This window comes from Rattus norvegicus, chromosome 9 (assembly GCF_036323735.1).
Source record: "Rattus norvegicus strain BN/NHsdMcwi chromosome 9, GRCr8, whole genome shotgun sequence".
Taxonomy (NCBI): Eukaryota; Metazoa; Chordata; class Mammalia; order Rodentia; family Muridae; genus Rattus; species Rattus norvegicus.
In genome coordinates this window covers 17,802,201-17,824,332 of record NC_086027.1, presented here as the reverse complement: position 1 = coordinate 17,824,332, position 22,132 = coordinate 17,802,201, and the positions used below count along the sequence as shown (strand labels likewise).

Below are 22,132 nucleotides of genomic sequence, written 5' to 3'. Positions count from 1 at the left end.
ATTCACAGACCAAATGAAATCCAGTGAGGATGACCAAAATGCTGATGCTTCACTCCTTCCTTTAAAGGAGAAGAAGAATCCCTACTGAAGGGATAGGGAGGCAAAGTTTAGAACAGAGCCTGGAGGAATGGCCATTCAGAGTCTACCCCATGAGTGGCCTATACACATACAGCCTCCAAACTAGATAAGGTGGATGAAGCTAAGAGGTGCATTGCTGACAGGAACTGGATATAGATGTCTCCTGAGAGGCACAGCCAGATCATGTCAAATACAGTGGCAAATGCTAGCAGCAAACCATTGAACTGAGAACTGGACATCAGTTGGAGGAATTACAGAAAGATTGAAAGAGTTGAAGGGACTTGCAACCCCATAAGAACAACCATACCTGCCAAGCAGAGTTCCCAGAGACTAAACCACTACCCAACCACTATACAGGGACTGTGCCATGGCCTCATCTGCATGTGTATCAGAGGATGGCCTTCTTGGACACAAATGGAGTGAGCAGCCCTTGGTCCTGCCTAGGCTGGGAAAGTGGATGGATGGTGAAGGGAATACCTTTATAGAAGAGGGGGAGTGCAATGGTATTCGGACTTATTTCTGGAAAACAAGGAAGGAATAACATTTGAATTCGAAATGAAAAATATCCAATTAAAATTCAACAACAACAAAATGGTGTTTAGAGCTTCAAATAACAAAAGCCACAATAAGGAAACAGAGAATTGTATGCCTATGGTTTTCTTCAAATATGCTCAGGGCCCTATGCTCAGGGCCCAGGTAGGTTCTGGGCCCAGGCTGGACCAAGCAGGTTCCTGCCGCTGACTGCTCCTCTATTCCTCTTTCCAGAGGCATCATGCAGATTAATATTGTGCCAGAGATGTGGGCAGAGCTGGGCAGAAGTGGCTTTCTGTCCTGTGGTCTCAGGATTATCTGCATTCGTGGGAGTTCCGCACTCTCCGCCATGGAATTTGGGTGCAGGATTCCCGATTGCTTTAAACTCCCTTATACCAGGTTTATATGTCCTGGGAGGTGTTACAGAAAAATTAATGTTTATCCCATTAATTTGTTCAACACTCTCATCCACAGAGTATAATTTAGAGGTAACTATATATTTGAGAGCAAGCATACACAGTGGGTAATATATGTATGATGAAGTTGAAATTCACAGAGTTGGAAACACAGTGAACTGTGTAATTGCCCTTGAATCTCCGTCTAACTGGGAAGTGATGTGATGCCCAGTCCCGATGAGAATTCAGAGATCCATCCCTCCCTGATCACTGTGGGACTTCAGATGTTGACACTAATGATCAATAAAGAAGGTTCTTAAGAGTGAAGAGTTTGAGATTACTCCTTTATTCACCAGAATACATCCAATTTACTTGATAGTAACCAGATGCAGGTAGTAAATATATACAGTCTATATCCTTATCAAAATAGAAAAGCAAATGAACAAAACAACAACAACAGATAAATAACAAATCTTCAAATGAATAGAAGGAAAACCAAAAAACCAAAATAATCAAAACTCAAGCATACTTTAAATAGAGGAATTGCGCTAAGCATTTTTTGCTGCTCCTTTTGCAGAATAGACTTATAGCCTGTGGCTTGCCTTGGAGACATAGTAGACAAGCAGTTAGTGATGGTAATAATCTTTTCAAGAGGAGTGGAAGTAGGTCTGTTTTGTTGGAGTGGGGGTATTAAGGAAAAAGCCTGCCAATACTGAGAATAAATGATATTACAGACTTTGTTTCATAGTCTTTCCAATGTTGTGACCTGATCTCCATGAAACTCTTCTGGATGACCCATCAGGACAAGTACAAATTTACACGTGCACAGTCTTTCTGGATGACCAGCAGCTCTTGATTGATGTGCATCAGCACTTTTCTGGGTCCCTCCAAAAGTGTACACTTGCTGGAGAGAGCTGAGGTGAAAGTAAGGCCTATTCAATCCAAAGAAGTTAAAATAAAAGAGGAAAATGCAGTCCACAATTGCTATGGACAGTACAGATGAGATGCAATAGTGGTGTATTTGCTGTGCACACTTAGTTCTCCTCCTGTAGTTCTTCTCTCCAAGGGAGATCTTGTCCTGGACTGTGTCATGTTCGAGTTTCTGCTGGAGAATTTCAGACCTAGCAGAGCAAGGGAAAAAAGGTTTAGTGAGTGGTTGTCAATTCAGCTCTCCCTCTTACATCAGCTCTATTCAGTTGGACAATCCAGCATGACCTGTCAGCTGAGGTCAGTCCCTGCATCCCCAAGTGTCCTAGAGTACCTGGGCTTGGATTTATATCTCAGCTTTTCAAACTGCTAGAATTTGAACTGTGGACTATGCACTGTACTGGAATTGAGAGAAAAATGAGCATATTTTGTCACTGGTCCAGGTTTATTATATTGAATAATACCTTGTAGCTGGGTCTGAATCTGAGTTCAAGAATGGTATGAGCAACCTAGAATACCATGTGGATGCCTTCTGGAGAACATGCCCAGAATTGAGGTGAAAGTTCTGATTATGTCAGCACTGAAGGAACCTGCTTAGGTTCAATTTGTAACAACTGATCTGCAAATACACAGAGAAGCCATCTCACTTCAAATCCATGCTCACTGCACATATCCTGTAATCACTGAGAATGTGCACCATGCAAATCCTCATAGCACACACAAGGAACATTAAAGTTTATATTGATGGAGATACATAACAGCACCCCTGTAAGACTATGGTTATTGTAATGCAATTTGTGAGAGGACAGAAGAGAAAATGTCCTCAGATCTTATCAGAGAGTTAACAGGAAGAAAGAAGTACAAAATATAAAGAAATCCTGAGGATTATACATATTGTGTCATGGACAATATTCACATAAACTGTACCAGAACAATACTCTGAATATTTCTTTAGGTGACTGATGGTGAAAACCTTGTCAGTGGTCAGCCATCCAAAAAGGATAGTTATATAGGGACAGGAAATCCAATTGGCTTCTGCCAGTCTGTGTTCCTACCTGACTGCTCTCAAAAATATCAGAATGCTTCAACAATGTTCCTCCCAAGCCACTTTCCTGGTTAATCGGTTATTTCTGCTTCAGAGTGTCCTGCATCCTTTCCTCTAATCCTTCCTTATCCTGGTCATCAGATGACTGTACTGTCAATGGAAGCATGCATGCATGTGTGCACACAAACACACACACAGACACACTAATACAAACTGGCAAACATGCAAGCCATTTGTGTTTACACAATATAAACATAGCACATTGCAGTGTTTACTTTCCCTTTTAATACTTAATAGAATGATTCCCCAGGATACTCTGGAGGCATAAAAACAAATGTTGAGTGGGATATGTACATAGTTGTCTTAGCCTATAGACAGCTCAGTCAGTGTTGTGCTGCCCTCCCATAAACCAACATAGAATCAGGGTTCTTTCCCTTTTACCAGTCTGGCTTAGCAAGTTCCCAAGGCTGAGTAGAGCAGTCTTGTTTCCCAGCAAAGGATCATATGTTGGTGGTGGACTAGACTCCTGTTCTTGTTCACTGTTTCAGACTTTCCCCATAGAGTGCAGCTTCTTCTAATAGGAGCTGTCTTTACCATAGCCTGAGTGACTTCATGCCCAAAGCTATGCCCCCAGAATCATAGGAAATCTCCATAACCAGGATTCATATGAACAATGTTTCTACCTATAATGTGATTGTGTCACAGATATTTGGAGTAAATAAATAAATGCTTACATGGATTGTCTCACACTGAGTCATAATCCACTGAAGGGCTCCAACCTCTCATACAGTTTCCCTCCTTGGACCACTACAACCCAGATGTGCTCTAGTTGCTCTAGTTGGACACCTAATCTTTTCTCTGGGATCTCTGGGTCAACTAACACTTCTTTTCCACTTAAAGAACATGGCTTCTCACAGGCCTTTCTGATTGTCCACTAACAGACCCGTCTGAATTTCATCATTTCTCCTAACTCCATTGAGGCTGAAATTAACTGAGAGAAAATGATGGTGATTGACAGCACTTGCAGAATGCTACACAGATAACATAGGGGAGCGCTTTAGATTATCTGTGCACCTAAAGGGGCTCCTGAAACTGCCCTGTTCTTGCACCACAGCATAGCTATGGGACTTTTGCTGGATGATGATACAACTCCAAGCAACTCAAATTCTCAATGAATGAAATCCAAGCCAAACTCCCAGGGGAAGCTGTAGTGTGCCAAGGTAGCTGGAAAGAAATGGTAGCAGGCAATGTGGAAAGCAACCTTGGAGAAGACACAGTGAGTGACACAATCTTCCAGTGGGCTTTCACAATTCACAAAGAACAGAGAAGGATCATAAATCAATGCATTTTATAAAGCAGCCCCCCTTACCTCCATGTACTCCATTCCTTTGATGTGCTCCAAAGGATTTCGATGCAGACCAATCATTTTTCCCCAATCACTTTAAAATCTAACTTTACAAGTGTTTTGGGTTCTTTTGCTGTACAGAGTTAGGTGGAGATTCCAAGTGATTGGAGTGCTATATTTGATATTCATGGATGCAAAGGGAACTTTTATATTCTTTTTCTCATGAAACATGGCAATAGAGACTCACCTGTGCAATTATGCACAAAGAAACACACACACACACACACACACACACACACACACACACACACACACACACACACACACCAAAAATCACAAGTCGGCAGAAAACAATGAAGATCCCATCATGCTGGAGGAACAACATAATATAGACTATTCAAAGCATGTATTTTAAGAGAGAATCACTACTCAGCCATTCTTTCCGAGAGGAATAAAAAGGCCTAGATAGCACTCTTCTTGGTGAGAATGGGGGTAGATAACTCTGTTCTTGAAGTCTCAAATCTCTCATGCCAATTGTCAGGTTTTGAGAACACCTTTCCACATCCCTGCTTTTCCAAGCATCTACAGAGTATAAGGTCAAGATATGAACTCTCCAGCAACACTCGAACAAAACAGGACTGACATGCTGCTCCTCAGGCTCTGTCAGGTACCCATGATTCAGGAAGCATGAAGAGATGGTCTCGATATACAGGGAAAATGGGGGAGAAAGAACAAATCCACCAAAAGATGACAATGAGAACCATTTCTTTGGCATTTCCACCAGGCTCTCCTCCTTCTAAACTATTTGTTCCTGGAATCTCACATGACCCTGTAAAGAAAATGGGCTCTGGGCTTTTGCTTCATCTCTCAAAGCCCTGCTCTAGTCTAAAGAGGGGCTCCCACATAGCACCCTCCACACATAATGGCATGTAGTGCTGTGCTGTGTGATCAACCCATCTCCCTTAATAAACTGCACAATCTAGAAGAGCAGGAGCATTTGCTTTCCAAACATGCAGTTTCTTGAAAAGGGGCTATCTCCACAGAAAGCCTTGTAAACCATCACATGAATGAATACTTGGATGAGACCTAGGTCAGGACATGGATCAGTCAATAGACAGTTACATTGGTTTGTCTATGTTTATGGTAAGACATGAGGACAGCCTGACCCTGAGTCCTAACCCTACCTGCTGCTGCTTGGCTCTGGGGACACAGATGTTCATTCCAGCATCTTCACAGAACCTCTTTGTCTCCACAGAGGATGCTGGCAGTTCAGTCTGCTCCACCAGCAGTTTTCTCTTCTCATTCAGCAAAATCTGTATATTGTTCTTCAATTGAGCTTGTTCACGCAGGAGCTGGGATTGCCTGATGCTGAACCACAAACAAACAATGGTAAATCCCAGCCAGCTTCTATTTGCCTGTCACTCCTGCAAGTCCAATCATCCCTTCAAGGGCCCTCATCCCCAGAAATCCCCAGAATAGAGCCACACTATACAAGTTAACACCAATTAGAGGAGGTCAAATCCAGAGGACACATTCCCTGTGAATCAAAGTACTTCTGAAAATCCTGACACTAAGACGGTTTATATAAATCAAGGAAGAAGAAATGGTCCATATGGGTGCTTATATGTCCATAGTATGCTGAAAACAACTTCACGGAGTGGGGAAATCCCCTCTGAGGGGTGGTTGAAGATCCAATAGCTGTATAATCTTTCCATGTGTTTCTCATGGATCATAGACATCCTGTCAGAGTTCTAGAGATTCAGAGTTGATTGATATTCCCATTATGGTGCAAACCTTTTCTATCTAGAGGATCCTTAATGGGGAAAATAACAATTGGAAGGTCTTCTACACCCTTCACATGTAGGACAACTGAGTTCAAGAGCTACAAATCTAAGACCCTTGCCACAAGGCAGGCTTCTTGTTAAGAGTCAGACACTACAGAACCAGAGCCCTGACTTTGGTTCAAAGTCACACAGGACAGAAGCATTCCCTGCCTAGTGCTGGGTTCTCATCTCTGTCAGCGACTCACCGGTAGGAACTGTTCACTTGTATGAGCTCCTTGTACCTCTCCATGGCATCACTTATTGAGTTGGTCATCATTTGCATAGCCATCATTCTCATCTCATGTTCAGATTGAAGGACTGGCAATTCAACATCCAGCCTGGGTTAGGTCATGGCCAAAGGAACAAATAACATTTTGAACTCATGATTTCAGAATTAGGTGAAATGTAAATAAAAAATATATAATAAAACAGTTCAAATTCAAGGAATGGTGGAAGGGAAGAAAGTGGCAAACTGAAAAACCAGACCAAAACCCAACAGTGAGACTCAATCCACAGAAAATATTTCCATGTACATAAGCAAACATTTGTTTTGAAATAAGGACTCCTTGGAATCTTGGGGAGATATGGTTCTGCAAAGACTCACTATATAGGAGAGGGCAGAGCCTGAGAGCTGCCTGTTTGGGGATAACAACGGTCAAGACCACAGTGACCATTTCTAGGTCACAATGAACAATCCCTGGATAGTTAAAAAAATAAAAAAGTAAAGATCAAAAGCAGGTGAAACAAATTAGGTAAAATCAGACTGTTCTCTCGATTACTTGAACTCAGTATGTACCACATACTTGCTCCTTCAAAGTATTTGTACTGGTTAAGTTTATTATCCTGGGCACAGGACAACAGAGCCAAGGGACCAATTGGAGGGACCTGACCTTCAAGAGCTGGCCAGGTGAGCATGATGGAATTGACTAGTTCAGGAAGAAAATTCCTCCAGTCTGTGCCACAGCTTTGGGCCCAAGAGAAAGCTGTGATGACATTTCTCTTGTTTTGAAAGCACGTATACTCAATCCTTGGTTTCTATTGTTACATGAATTCTCAGAGGGCATAAATATGTTTGATAGGGAAGAGGATTTATAGCACCTCCTCCCCTCAGGAGAGTCCTGTGTGCCACCAAGGTATACAGAAGGAGCAAAGTGCTCTGTAGATCAATGTGGGCCCACGTACTCATCACTATCATGACCTGCAAACTGTCCATCACACAAATACTCAGACCCCATCAAAGGTCCCAGACGTCCTGATCCTGAGGAAAACACCAACAAATACATCCACATATATACATACCAACCCATATCCAAACACATTTAGAATGCCAACTACATCCATGGAGGTGCCATAGAATCAGTGTATAATGAACAAATTCAGAGGAAAAGAGTGATGACCTGCAGGCATTTCATTCACACACACAGTTGCAGTAAGTGTGACCAGGTCCTTCCAGCTGTTGACAGAACCAATGCATCTCCAACCACCTCAGGCTCAACTACAAAACAGGTTAACCCCAAACACACAGCACCTAGCTTATCTCACAAGCTAATGCCTGCCAACTCTCCTTAAAATCCAGGATGAGAGGTGAAACTCTCTCGTGCTATGAGGAAATCTTGGGTTAGCAGAGAGAGAGCACAAGACAGTGAACAGGTTACTGGGCATAATGATTACCTGTGGTCCCAATCATCATAGATATAAAGGTCCAGGATTTGGTAAAGTTCATCCCTCTCGAATTGACACTTCTGGATTTCAAATTTGAGTTCCTCCAGTTCCTTTACACACTCCACTTGCTGACTGATGACATTTTGGGATGATGCCTTCCTACCAAAACCTGTAGATAGATAAACCCAAGTGAATTTGCATATTTGATGGCCCATGGGAGGAAAAGACCATTCTGAATACCAAAAGGCAGTTGAGGAAGATGAAATGGTAGACTGGGTGAATCCCAAAAAGAGCAGAAAAGCTATTTTGAAGCTGGACTTTAAGCTATGACCCTCTTCCCAACCTCTAATGCCATACACGTGCCACAGTCACTATTATAGGACCCCTGACACTGAAAGTTATAACCTGACTGAGACATAAACATCTGGGATAATATTATCTCATATCAGATGTGGTGCAGTTAATCCTGGAGTTCATAATGCTTAGCTCCATCAAGCTCTAATCATCTGTGTTCCAGCCCAAAGTGTCTGAGAACTCAATTCATGACTAGGGGTGCATCCTTCCTTGTTCTCGCCATCATAGACTTATGTAACCTACAGTAATCTAGAGGATGAAGTGCTTCAACTCCCAACCATGGATGGTCACATTGTTAATCTCACAGTGCCTCCTCCTGCCATTCATTGACACTCACAGTTAAAAAACTTCAAGAAAAGACACTGAAGGCTTACCACTTTATGTCTTTCTCTCAAATTTAAGATTAGGAACTCCTGACTCTTGGTTTGCCTTTGAGAAATCCCAAGGCTCCTGCTTGTAAGGCCTAGCCTTAGAAGGCACATCTCAAACCTACCTCCTTGAGGATGTTCCCCAACTCTGCCCAGACTCACCAAGCCTTCCCCAGAATGATTTCCTCCTTCCTGTTTCACTAGAGAGGAGGTCAGCTTCCCTCTGACCTGGTATGGTCTCTCCTTGATCTCCCCTTTCCTTCCGAAATAGCCTGATCAGCTGGCGAAACATGACTGCTTGTGAACCCAAAGGGAACTGAAGAAAGATCCCAAAGGCAGTTGGTGTCACCACAACACTGGTGACATCACAGAAGATTCTAGGGATCTCTTGGATACAATAGATTGCCCAGTGAAGTGCTTACTGGTGATGTCACTGGAAAGTTCTATGGCCTACCTAATAACCAGCTCTCCCCAAACTAATGATTTTCTGTGGGGACCCTTTCCTCCAGTCTCTCATGTGTCGCTGGGAATACCATTTGGCAACCTCTATTTCAAAGCTAGATATTTCTCTCTGCTTCATTAGAAGTCAACAATGCTTTTGCTGGGGAGGGTTGCTTACAACCCTGAATTTGAGAGCAGATTTTTCTTAGCACCCAAATCTCTAGGGACCAAGGAGGAGGGAGACTTTACTTAAAAGTAAATCTACTACTTGAGACAATGCATGTGACACACATTTCCATTCCTAAGGTTTTCCCTTTTTCTGGAGGCCAATATATTTCTTCTATACCTCTGAGTGTATAAAACCTGGAAATATTTGCTTACTGTGCAGTCCTTGACAGCCGACATTGTTTCCATTTACATATCCATGTATTTCACAAAATCAATGGTCTATAATCCTATTTTTTTTGCAATAAAAACTCCTTTTCCATGGGAACATAGGGATCAACTACAGGGCATATATAAAAGAATAAGTTTCTGTCCATTTTATATATTATGTAGGATATCTTCCCTTTCTCAAATATAACAAGACAATTAAATTGGACATCAGTGAGCAAATGTCAACCTGGACCTTGTGTTACTACATTGTAACTACATAGCCATCACTTTTACAATATCATTCTTCCTGAATAGCCAAGTCCACGCATGAGAATATTGGGGGCTGCACCATGATCTTTTACTTCTAGCAAACATAACAATCAGGAGGACGGGAAGGGAGTGGAATGGCGTGAGGTCAGGTTGAAGCTCAATTTTAATGAGTCCATAAGTTCTGGAGGGTGTCCATTTGGCATTGTGATATGTGGATTCTGTCTTCTTATCCTAGGTTTTATAATCCCACCTGAATGTGTGCTATAATGCCACCAAACCTCACAGATGTAAGAGTGAAAATCATGTATGACGTTTCTGGGAAGAACTCTGCCTTTTACTACCATCTGGAGTTATACAACATCACTATACAAAGCTCAGAAGAGAGGGGTGCAGATGTGCGGGCCTTAGAAGTTGAGGATCTTTTCTTCTGATTAAGCCACTTGTTTTTCCTATGTAATTTTTCCCTTGCTCTTTTACTAATGGTAGCTGACTTCTTTCCTGGCCTGAGGCAAACTGGAGTCCAATCTTGTGGATTACTGAACCTTCTATTTTTGAGATGACAGGCCCACCAAGGGTCCTACTGCATAGAGAAGGTATGAGTAAGTCTCATGGGCTGGAGTAAGTTAAAAAGGTCTGTGACAACAAAGAACTGATTAAGAAAACAAGAGACCAGCTGCTCATCAAGATCACAGTTGTATGATAGTAAGAAAATGTGAATAGGGCATCAGCTGACAAGATAAATCAATTCGGAGTTCATAGGCCTAGAAGGGTTATCGTTTGCTCTCAGTGGAGCTTCCATTCTTTCTGCCATTCCTCGCCCTCTGCCACAGGACCAGAGACTTCCCCAGACAACTGGCTGGCCTTGCCAAAGACCTGGCAGGGCTTCTCCCTGCAGAATAGGACATGTAGAGTCCTTGAGGACTCACCAAGAGGTCTCCTCCACACAGGTTCCTTGTTGTCAAAGGGAAATGTTCCTGTAGAATCCTGCCATGGCAGCAGGAATTTCAACCTGGCTGCTCTTGGTCCAGCTCACTGGGTGCAGGCCTGAGGCCCAGGGGTATCTGGGGAAAGAAGCAGCACACACTACCTCACAGCTCTCTCTTTGTTGGATGCAACTGCTAGGACTGTGATAGGATTTTTGTTTCTTTGTGTGTTTATTAGAAATACCTACAAAGCTGATTAAAGTTGTAACAGGCCTTCATACCCAGAGTGCAGAATGTTTTTAAATCATTGTTGTTCCTGTTTTATGTTTGGATTTTGTTCTTTAATTCCCTCAGGAAATTTCCCTGTGCTTAGAATGTTAAGCACATGCTCAGGAGGGATCGATTATTCAAGTTAGGCAAAGGTTTTGTTCTCACCATCATTCCACAGATGATGCCATTACTTACTTTCAAATAAGAAAACAGTCATAGAAAAGTAAATTAACCTGTAAGCTATCACAGAAGAAACACATCATTATTGTGGAATGGTAACACAGTATTTTGTATTTCCTAATTTATTTTTATTTTAAACTTTTTTATTGGATTTTTTTGGGTACATTTCATTTTTTTTAAATCTTTAAAGGTATCTTTTATTCCTCTCCTCCCATTTACAAGGTGGAATTTCACCTGTGATTGTTAGTCCAGATGGTTTGGTCAATGGCTTAGATATCACCTTGGCCTAGTTTCCTTGGCATAAGCTGAGTTAGAAGCAGACACAAAGTTTCAGGACTCAACAAATAATGAATTCCACTACATCTGGATACCTAGCCTCACAGCCAGGAAGGGACTGTAATTCCATTCACTATTTAAAAAAAAGATGCAGTTCATTAACATGTAAAAAATTTCTCACGTATATTAAAGTGTTTACCATGGTCATACAGTTTTTCAAATACCTGGCATTCATCTTTTTCCAAATATTAAACTGTCTTTCTTATTCACATTTTTTGATTATTTTTTGGCATTAGTATCATTTTTTTAAATTTTAGTTTTTTTAATAGATATATATGTTTTATTCAAACGTTATACCCTTTCCTAGCTTTTGGTCCATAAACCCCCTGCCGTGCCCTCTCCCATATATATGGTCCCCCAATCCATGCCACTTAGAAACCCCTTCCCGGACATTCCCCTGCACTCAGGGTCCAACTTTGTTAAGAACAAGGGCTTCCACTTCCACAGGTGCCCCAACAAGCCTATTCTCTCCTACATATGCAGTTGGACCCCTGGGTCAGTCCATGTATAGTCTTTTGCTAGTGGTTTATTTGGTTGGCATTGCTGTTCTTATGGGGTTGCAAGCCCTTCAGCTCTTTGAATCCTTCCTCTAATTCCCATAAAGGGCGTCCTGTTCTCAGTTCACTAGTTTACTGCCAGCACTGACCTCTTTATTTGAAATGCTCTGGATGTGTCTCTCAGGGGAGATGTATATCCGGTCCCTTTCAGTAAGCACTTTTTAGCTTCATCAATCTTACCTAGTTTGGTGGCTCTATATATATGGGCCACATGTGGGGCAGGCTCTGAATGGCTGTTCCTTCAGTCTCTGCTTTAGATTTGGCCTCCATATCCCCTCCTATGGATACTTTTGTTCCCCATTTTAAGAAGGAGTGGAACATCTGCACTTTGGTCATCCTTCTTCTTGAGTTTCCTGAGATCTGTAGATTGCATCTTGGGTAATTTGAGGTTTTGGTCAATATCCACTTATCAATGAGTACATACTGTCAATGAGGGGTGCTGAGAATCTGGAAGAGAATGGGGGACAAGAGACGTGACGAAGGACTCCAAGACAAGAGTCTGATCAAGGCGACAATTTTATTTTTCCCCAAGGCTGAATTTGTACCATAAAAAGGGTAACAGAGAGAGGAGAGAAGTAAGAAACAATTACCCACGCCAAGGACACAATATTCATGTGGTCAGGGAATCGGCTGATGTTGACAGGTTGTCAGAAAGGTCACAGGTTTGTCATATCTATTAGTCAGCAGGATGATATTGGTTTTTCAGAAAGGTTACAGGTCATGACATTGGGTATCTTAACGTCACACGTTATCATATGATTATTCATCTTGACCACCACATTTGTATTAGTCTTCTGCAGCTGGCTGGGGATTTTCCATGAACCCAGTCATACTTAATGCTAACCATAATAATAACATCAATAATGGAGGGCTTCAAGGCCATCGCTCCCAAGAGCATACCAAGTGTGTTTTTCTGTGATTGGATTACCTCACTGTGGATGATATTTTCTAGTTTTTTCCATTTGCCTATGAATTGAACGTAGTCATTGTTTTTGATAGCTGAGTGGTACTCCATTGTGTAGATGTACCACATTTTTCGAATCCATTCCTCTGTTGAAGGGCATCTGGGTTCACTTCAGGTTCTGGCTATTATGAATAAGGCTGCTATAAACTCAGTGGATCATATGTGTTTGTTTTATGTTGGAGTATCTTTTGGGTATATGCCCAGGACAGGTATAGCTGTGTGCTCAGGTAGTGCAATGTCCAATTTTCTCAGGAACCTTCCGACTGATTTCCAGAGTGCTTGTACCAGTTTGCCATCCCAGCAACAATGGAGGAGTGTTCCTCTTTCTCCACATCCTCACCAGCATCTGTTGTCACCTGAGTTTTTGATCTTAGCCATCCTGACTGGTGTGAGGTGGATTCTCAGCCTGTTTTGATTTGCATTTCCCAGATGACTAAGGATGTTGAGCATTTCTTTAGGTGCTTTTCAGGTATTCGATATTCCTCAGCTGAGAATGTTTTCTTTAGCTCTGTACCCCATTTCTTAACAGGGTTGTTTGGCTCTCTGTAGTCTAACTTCTTGTGTTTTGTGTATAGTTTGGATATTAGCCCTCTATCAGATGCAGGATTGGTAAAGATTCTTTCCCAATCTGTTGGTTGCCTTTTTGTCTGAATGACACTCTCCTTTGCCTTACAGAAGCTTTTCAGTTTTATGAGGTTCCCCCATTTGTCGATTCTTAATCTTAAAGCATAAGCCATTGGTATTTTGTTCAGGAAATTTTCCTTAGTTCTTATGTCTTCGGGACCCTTCCCTAATTTTATCTATTACTTGTAGTGTATCTGGTTTGATGTGGAGGTCCTTGATCCACTTGGACTTAAGGTTTGTACAGGGTAATAATGATGGGTCAACTTGCACTCTTCTGCCTGCTGACCTCTAGTTGATCCAGCACCATTTGTTAAAAATGCTATGTTTCTACCATTGGATGTTTTAACTCCTTTGTCAAAGATCAAATGACCATAGGTGTGTGGGTTCATTTCTGTGTCTTCAATTATGTTCCGCTGATCTGCCTGTCTGTATGCCAATACCATTCAAACTATTGCTCTGTAATACTGCTTGAGGTCAGAGATGGTGATTCCCCCAGAAGTTCTTTTATAGTTGAGTATAGTTTTTGCTATCCTGGGTTTTATGGTATACCAAATGACGGCAAATTGTACTTTCTACCTTTATAAAGAATTGAGTAGGAATATTGTTGGTGTTGGCATTGAATCTGTATATTGCTTTTGGCAAAATAGCCATTTTTTACCATATTCATCCTGCCAATCTATGAGCATGGGAGATATTTCCATCTTCTGAGATCGTCTTCAATTTCTTTCTTCAGAGATTTGAAGTTCTTGTCATACAGATTTTTTACTTGCTTGGTTCAAGTAACAGCAAGTTATTTTATATTATTTGGGACTATTGGGAAGGGTGTCATTTCCCTAATTTCTTTCTCAGCCTGTTTACCCTTTGAGTAGAGGAAAGCTACTGAATTGTTTGAGTTAATTTTATACTTGGACAGTTTGCTGAAGTTGTTGATCACATTAAGTAGTTCTCTGGTGGAATTTTCGTGTTGCTTAAGTAGACTATCATATCATCTTCAAATATTAGTGTTTTGACTTCATCCCTTCTAATTTTTTCTCATTGACCTAATTTCATTGTGTGATTGCTATGGCTAGGACTTTAAGTACCATATTAAAAAGTAGGGAAAGAGTGGGCAGCCCTGTCTACTCCCTGATTTTAGTGGGATTCCTTCAATTTTCTCAGTTTAGTTTGATGTTAGCTACTGGTTTGATGTATTTTGCATATTCCTATATTTAGATTCAGGCCTTGAATTCCTGAACTTTCCAGGACTTATTAATGAATTTTGTCAAAAGATTTCTCAGCATCTAATGAAATGATCATGTGGTTTTGACTTTGTTTATATGATGAATTTCGTTGATGGACTTCCGTATATTAAACCATCCCTGCATCCTGCCATGAGGCCTACTTGATCATGATGGATGATCGTTGGAATGTGTTCTTAGATTCAGTTTGCAAGAATTTTATTGAGCTTTTTTGATCAATATTCATAAATCAAATAGGTCTGAATTTCTCTATCTTTGTTTTATCTTTGTATGGTTTAGGTATAAGAGTAATTGTGGCTTCATAGAAGGAATTTGGTAGTGCTCTGTCTGTTTCTATTTTGCGGAATAGTTTGGATAGTATTGGTATGAAGTCATCTATGAAGGTCTGATAGAATTCTGCACTAAATCCATCTGGTCCTGGGCTGTTTTTGGATGGGAGATGTTTAATAGTAGTTTCTATGTCTTTATGAGTTACGGGTTTGTTTCGAAGGTATATTTATTCCTGATTTAACTGTGGTACCTGGTATCTGTATAGAAAAGTGTCCATTTCCTCTACATTTTCCAGTTTTGTTGAATATACGTTTTTGTAGTAGGATTTGATGATCTTTTTAATTTCTTCAGATTTTGCTGTTATGTCTCCCTTTTATTTCTGATTTTATTAATTTGGATACACTCTCTGTGACCTCTGGTTAGTATGGCTAAGCGTTTATTTATCTTGTTGATTTTCTCAAAGAACCAGCTCCTGGGTTTGCTGATTCTTTTGATACTCGGTTTTGTTTCTTCTTGTTTGATTTCAGCCCTGAGTTTCATTATTTCCTGCTTTCTACTTCTCTAGGGTTTATTTAATTTTTTTCTAGAGCTTTGAGGTGTGCTGTCAAGCTGCTGACATATGCTCTCTCTTGTTTCTTTTTGCAGGCACTCAGAGCTATGAGTTTTCCTCTTAGCGCTGCTTTTATTGTGTTCCATAAGTTTCAGTATGTTGTATCTTCATTTTCATTTGCTTCTAAGAAGTCTTTAATTTCTTTCTTATGTCTCCAATGACCAAGTTGTCACTGACTTCAAATTCCATGTATATGTGGGCTTTCTGTCCTATTTGTTGTTATTGATCAGTAGCCTTAGTCCGTGGTTTTTTGATAGGATACATGGGATTATTTCTATCTTCCTGTATCTGTTGAGGCCTGTTTTGTGACCGATTATATGGTCAATTTTGGAGAAGGTACCGTGGGATGCTGAGAAGAAGGTATATCCTTTGGTTTTAGGGTGGAGTGTTCTATAAATATATGTTAAATACATTTGGTTCATAACTTCTGTTAGTCTTTCTATGTCTCTGTTTAATTTCTGTTTCCCTGATATGTCCATTGATGAAAGTGGGGTGTTTAAATCTCCTACTATTATTGTTTGTGGTGCAAAGTATGATTTTTTTGAGCTTTAGAAAGGTTTCTCATTGTTTAGGGACACAACTGCTATATACTTGACAAATATAGCAATCACGCAGAATATCTGTAGAAAGCCTGTGACCATTGGCCATATGAGGATGAGTGTCTTTCAAAGATGATCATGATTTTTGGTAAGATCTTCCCTGTGATTGGTGAAATGGCTTCTCACAAACATGGTCCAGTTGTCTAGAATCTCCTCCTTGGTCAGCATCTCATCCTTATTTTTATCTGACTCATACACCAGATGCTGGGCCTCAGCCTGTGCATGGTCATAGTCCTGAGGGAGGATCCAATGGTGAATCTCATCCTAATCCAGTTTCCCATCCTTGTTCAGATCTGGGAAATCATTGAACTGCTCCCCAGACAAAACCCAGTCGGTCTCAGGGCAATTGTCCTCGTGAGAAAAAGATGTCCACAATGTACTCATCCTAGTCCACAAAACCATCCCCGTTCTTGTCAATATTCTCCAGCGTTTCCAGAACTACAATCTCCTTCATATGTTCTAAATCCTCTTAGTGCAGAAAAGCAATGAACCCGTCCTGAGTAGCTGTCAGGTCACCGTCAAGGCCTTAAACCTCCTCTCATCTCATGGAGGCAACTTTTTAAAGTTGTGATGATCAGAGCTATCTTGGAATTCAGCAAGGTTAACCAGGTAGTAGCCATAGTTGGCCTGATTGTATTCTTCCCAGGAGATCTTTTCGTATATGTCCCTATCCCAATCGTTCCAGAGTTTAGCCACATTTTGGTTGATGTATCTTTTCTGTACCTGTTTTATCCAAACTTTCAGGTCTTCAGTAGTAACAAGGCCACCTCCATCACTGTCAATTGGATCAACAATTTTCCCCAGCCTCTCCTGCTCTCGTCCAGGCTTACTATCAAAGGTCTTGGAGTCCTCCTTGCCCAGGAAGTCCTCATGATGGTACAGGAAACTGTCCTAGTCCTCTGGTTGCCACTCGCCCAGCTCTTAATCGGGACAAACCATGTGCTCCTTGCTCATCATGCTCTTGGCCCTGAACACCAGGACCAGTGCCAGCAGCATCCCATGGGGAGTCCCAGGCTGACACCATACACCACAGTCGTGATCAAAGGGAGGCAGCAGGGAAGTAGTTGCTCAGAGCACCTTAGCCGCTGTCCATCCCCAGAGAGGGCTTTTATTACATTTCAAATGTTATCCCTCTTCCTGGTTTCCCATCCACTAAACCCCTTATAACAGGCCTCCCCCTTCTACTGTGAGGGTGTTACCACCCACCCAAACTCCCAGGCCGACCTGCCTCCCTGTTCTGGTTTCCTCTATACTGGGGCATCAAGCCTTGACAAGACCAAGGGCTTCTCCTCCCATTTGTGCCCAAGAAGGCCATTCTCTTCTACATATTCAGCTGTAGCCATGGGTCTGTCCATGTGTACTCTTTGGATGGTGGTTTAGGCCCTGGGAGCTCTGGGTGTTTCTTACTGTTGTTCTTATGTGGCTGTAAACCCCTTCAGCTCCCTCAATCCTTTCTCTTAACTCTCCCTTTGGGACCCTGTTTTCAGCTAAATGGTTGACTGCAAGCATCTGCCTCTGTATTTGTCATGCTATTTACCCCACTCTTTTGAGCAGATCACCACAGAGCAACGAAGATGTATTGTCTTGGCGTGATGATGTATAGACAAATAGTTGATTTCTTAATTCCTAATGATGGTTCTATAAGAATTCCTAAATTAGATTAGTAATTTTAAGCTTTTATAATAGGATTGCTATTATGTTTTCTCTGGTAATCAAAATTGCATTGAGATCTCTTCTATTCTTAAAGTTTCATGAGTGAATTGCTTCTCCAATACCAAGGAGGCATCTACAAATTAGAGCCCATCCTAAGAGGGTATAAACCAATTAACCAAAGTTCATAAAAAGAGAACGAATCATTTACTATAGGTGCAAGGACTGAACATAAATAACTGACTGGATTTGCCTATAGGTAATTTCACTTATTTTTTTCTCATAAAAATTACAGCTTTTAACTCTCCATGAATGTGCGGAGCTGGTGACAGATGGTGACTGTTTATCCTGAGGATTACTCTTCATGGATATGCATGTAAACATTCTCTGTCGTAAACTGATTATCCAACTTATGATTTGAATTCCTGTGCAAACTTGTGGTGAACATTTCACCATGTGATGCTGTGTTCAGAAAGATATACAAATACTGAGTACAAAGAGAGAGAAGCTTTTTAGACAGAACTGAACTGAAGAGAACAGAATTCAAGAAGAACTTAGAAGTAAAGGCATAGCGTTGAGAGGAAGGCCTTGAGAGTAAGGAAATTATTGTGTCATAAGAGCAAGAGGAAAGGAGATAAGAAGAAGAGAGCAAGGAGAACCTCTTTAGTCAAACTTTATGGAGGGAAACTTTTGTCTTTTAGGAAAACTGAAGAACTTAGAAATAAAGGTTAAAATCACTGCTCTTCAGCCTTCAGTCAGGCTCACTGGCTAGCCTGTGCTCTTCAGTCAGGTTCACTGGTTAGCCTGTGCTCTTCAGTCAGACTCACTGGCTAGCCTCTGCTCTTCATTCAGGCTCACTGGCTAGCCTCTGCTCTTCATTCAGGCTCACTGGCTAGCCTCTGCTCTTCAGCCTGGCTCACTGGCTAGCCTCTGCTCTTCAGTCAGGCTCACTGGCTAGCCTCTGCTCTTCATTCAGGCTCACTGGCTAGCCTCTGCTCTTCAGTCAGGCTCACTGGCTAGCCTCTGCTCTTCAGTCAGGCTCACTGGCTAGCCTCTGCTCTTCAGTCAGGCTCACTGGCTAGCCTCTGCTCTTCAGTCAGGCTCACTGGCTAGCCTCTGCTCTTCATTCAGGCTCACTGGCTAGCCTCTGCTCTTCATTCAGGCTCACTGGCTAGCCTCTGCTCTTCAGCCTGGCTCACTGGCTAGCCTCTGCTCTTCAGTCAGGCTCACTGGCTAGCATCTGCTCTTCAGTCAGGCTCACTGGCTAGACTCTCCTCTTCAGCTGGGCTCACTGGCCGATGGAGCCCTAGCACATTGCTTAACCATCTGCTCATGACTACGTGACCACACTGACCACCTGACCGCCCTGACTTCTTAAAGTCATTCTCTAGAAAGAGCACAAGAAACCAAAGAGAAACACCACAGCAAACTTTTCCCATGGGCTCTGCTTTAACCTTAAGTGCTTTCATTATTTCTTTAAAAGAGTGAAATATAATTTAGGCTATTTATATGTCCAAGAGAACTGTGCAGTAGTCATTGCTTTAGGGAATTTGGTGCTAAATCAAAAGATTCCTTTATTCTATTACGATGTTATCTGTATGCTGTACGATGTATGTTTAGAAAACACAAAACTAAATTCCTAAATCTAGATGTTTTAAGACATCAGCTCATGGAGAAACATATCTGCTTACCTATCTAGACTGGCCTTTTTTGCTATACTGCAGGTAAAATCAATTTTCCACACTAATTCCATGATTTTCAAGAATGATTAAGAGTAAAATATGTTGAACATAATGGCTAGAAAGGGGGTTCTGTCAAGTTGTGTTATGTGGGTCAAGATACCAAGCTATAACTGGTCAACTTAAAACCACCTGTTCCCAAAACTAACAGAACTTACAGAAAATACATACTTTCTTATCATTCCTCCTCCCCAATGGTCAGTGATTTATTGAGCACCTACTACGATCCTAGCACTGTGCATCTAAGGGTGTAATGGTGAATAAAAAGCTTAATAAAAAGCCTCATTAACTAATAAAGAAAAATGAAACATAACTTTGAAACTCAGAATTCAATATAAGAAAACCACCATTTCTTTAACTGGTGATTTCTGAAAACTTCATCATTTTTTCCATGGGCTTCTACAGTAATGATACTCAGTCTTGATATTGTAAGTCACAAAAAGCAAGTCACACTTCTTTCTTGGCTCCCACAACTGTCAAAGAGAACAACACTGTCACTGTCCATTTCGCTTCCCTATCAATCCTGCTATGGATGGTAATGAATTCCAGTCTTTTCAATGTGAAAACAGGCCACCACTTGAGGGGAAAGGTTATTAAAATTACCCAAACCCGTATATTCTCTAAAATTTTCACATAGCATTTTACTGATATCACAATGTAAATTCACCACAAATATTTATCCAATGAAAATATTGAATAGCTCTGCAAATAGGAGCGATAATCATATATACTTGAAAACAACTATCATGGAAACAAATGACGTAATAGGAGAAAAGTTACATCACTAAAAAGTACAGAAGCAGCAAAAAAGACACTACATTTCTTAGTTTGAAAGTTAGATGATACACTTGATCTCTAAAGACAGGCAATGTACTTGATTTTTAAGCCCCTTCAACTGTGCCCTGTCCACACAGAAACTACAGTAGATGACAATCTTTTGTAAGATTTATTTATTTATATGTGAGACCATGCAGCTGTCTTCAGACACAACAGAAGAGGGCATCAGTACTCCTTACAGATGGTTGAGAGCCACCATGTGGTCGCGGGCATTTGAACTCAGGACCTCTGGAAGAACACTTGGTGCTCTTACCCATTGAGCCATCTCTCCAGCCCTCACAATGGCCTCTTACACAGCATCACAGTGGTCTATTTCACTAGATGGATCCAGGGTGATAACAGAGAAACTTTCACAGTTCCTGAGCACTTCTGAGTTCAAACACCACCAGTGCCCACTCTGTGCTGTTGGCACATTCTGACCTTCTCCTAAGGGTTGTCAGCCACAAAAGGGACGGGTTAGCACCAGACAGCATTCACTGCCCAATCCTAAAAACCCCCTCGATTCTGAAAAAGCCACATTCCATGCTTGCTCCATATTTGAGGAAGCCAAATGGTTGATCTGGCTCAAGGCTCCTCTTTCCTTAGCTCATCAACTTTCTTTTTCCTGTTCTTGTCACAAGAAGTATGTTTTTATGCTGCAACTACACTGCAGTGTTTGAAGGAAACCACCATAAACTCTGGGTGTCACCTCTTGAAATTTAAAATTCACAAAACAATTCATGGCTTTCTAATCAGCACCATGGAAAATAAACAAAAACAAGAAAACCATTCCAAAGGAACTTGCTGATCTGGAGGCCTGCTCATAGCAGGCAGGAAAGAATTAAATTATGCAGAACTGTAATCTGCATAAATTGCCTGAGGTATTAAGAAAATATATTCCCAATATCCCCATCCTTTAACATACAATGGAAAAATTACAGGGAGTGTGCCACCAGGCTAAGCTGCCTCTGAAAAGCCTGTCCTGCCCTGGCAGGTACAGGTCATTTAATTCTAAGTCAATCTAGAGAGAGGTGACAACCCCAAGTTGCTCTGGGGATGTCAGAGCACAGCTCTCATGCACACTCCAGAGCACCTCTCCATTCTTTCCCAATGCCATAGGCTTTCCAATCCCTGCTTCAGCTCTCCATACATCCCTGAACCCTCCCTTCCCCTACCCAATGGGCTCACTTTGCATTGCCTCCTTCTGCCACTGCTTTCCCAGGGCTGGGGTGGGGGCGGCCCAGAAGGAGCTGTAGGAGGGACGCGGGTCTCCTATGTACCTTGATGATGCTGCTCTTAAGGTGCAGCCCGCCCTGCTTGCTGCTTGCTGTCCCTGGGGAGCAGACAGGAGGTCGGGCTAGGGGTCCGCCCAGGCGCCAGGCCTCCAGGTCCCCTGGCAGGACTAGCCTCGGCTTCTTCCCTGGAAACTTCAGGGTGGAGTCGCCCTTGGAAACCCCGCCACTGTCTTAGCGCGCCCTCCCGTGGCCGAGGTGACCCCCAACGCCGTTACCGCCCCCTTCTCTGTCAGCTTCTGATTTTTCTTTTCATTTTTTTCTTTTCTCTTTTTGTTCGCGACGTGGCGCCTGCGAAGAGCTCGTCTCCAGGAAGGAGGACGTCGTGCAGGCAGAATCACCTCTGGGCCCTGCCGGGGTCGGAGAGGGAGAGAGAGGAGTCAGCTTGGGCGGCGGAGCCCGGGCTGCTGGCACCCGCGGAAGGAAAACTCGCCCAGGCACAGGCGCTGC

The 22,132-nt window shown here is 42.0% G+C and overlaps 2 protein-coding genes and 1 pseudogene across 4 annotated transcripts in view; all 3 read right to left on the bottom strand.

Annotated features, from left to right (window-relative positions):
• The window catches only part of LOC134480543 (uncharacterized), a 55,259-nt gene that overhangs the window by 33,036 nt on the left and 91 nt on the right, over positions 1 to 22,132 (bottom strand). Inside the window, exon 2 of one of the 2 annotated variants that reach the window (XM_063268093.1) lies at positions 21,671 to 22,032. The gene's annotated coding sequence lies outside the window, so the exon portion shown is untranslated. Of the gene's footprint in view, positions 1 to 21,670; positions 22,097 to 22,132 lie in introns of those variants that run through there. The other variant, XM_063268092.1, reaches the window with a different exon arrangement.
• On the bottom strand, positions 1,335 to 22,119 carry LOC134480541 (uncharacterized). Of its 2 annotated transcripts, none has more exons than XM_063268087.1 (5): positions 21,579 to 22,119; positions 7,816 to 7,975; positions 6,351 to 6,482; positions 5,506 to 5,689; positions 1,335 to 2,125 (listed from the first exon to the last, which is right to left on the bottom strand). In XM_063268087.1, exons 1-5 carry the CDS (start codon positions 21,583 to 21,585, stop codon positions 2,120 to 2,122), a joined length of 489 nt encoding a protein of 162 aa, XP_063124157.1. In that variant the 5' UTR covers positions 21,586 to 22,119; the 3' UTR covers positions 1,335 to 2,119. The 2 variants fall into 2 exon arrangements, with proteins under 2 accessions (XP_063124157.1, XP_063124156.1); XM_063268086.1 differs by lacking the exon at positions 21,579 to 22,119 and adding an exon at positions 8,691 to 8,882.
• On the bottom strand, positions 16,252 to 17,181 carry LOC134480265 (reticulocalbin-1-like; annotated as a pseudogene).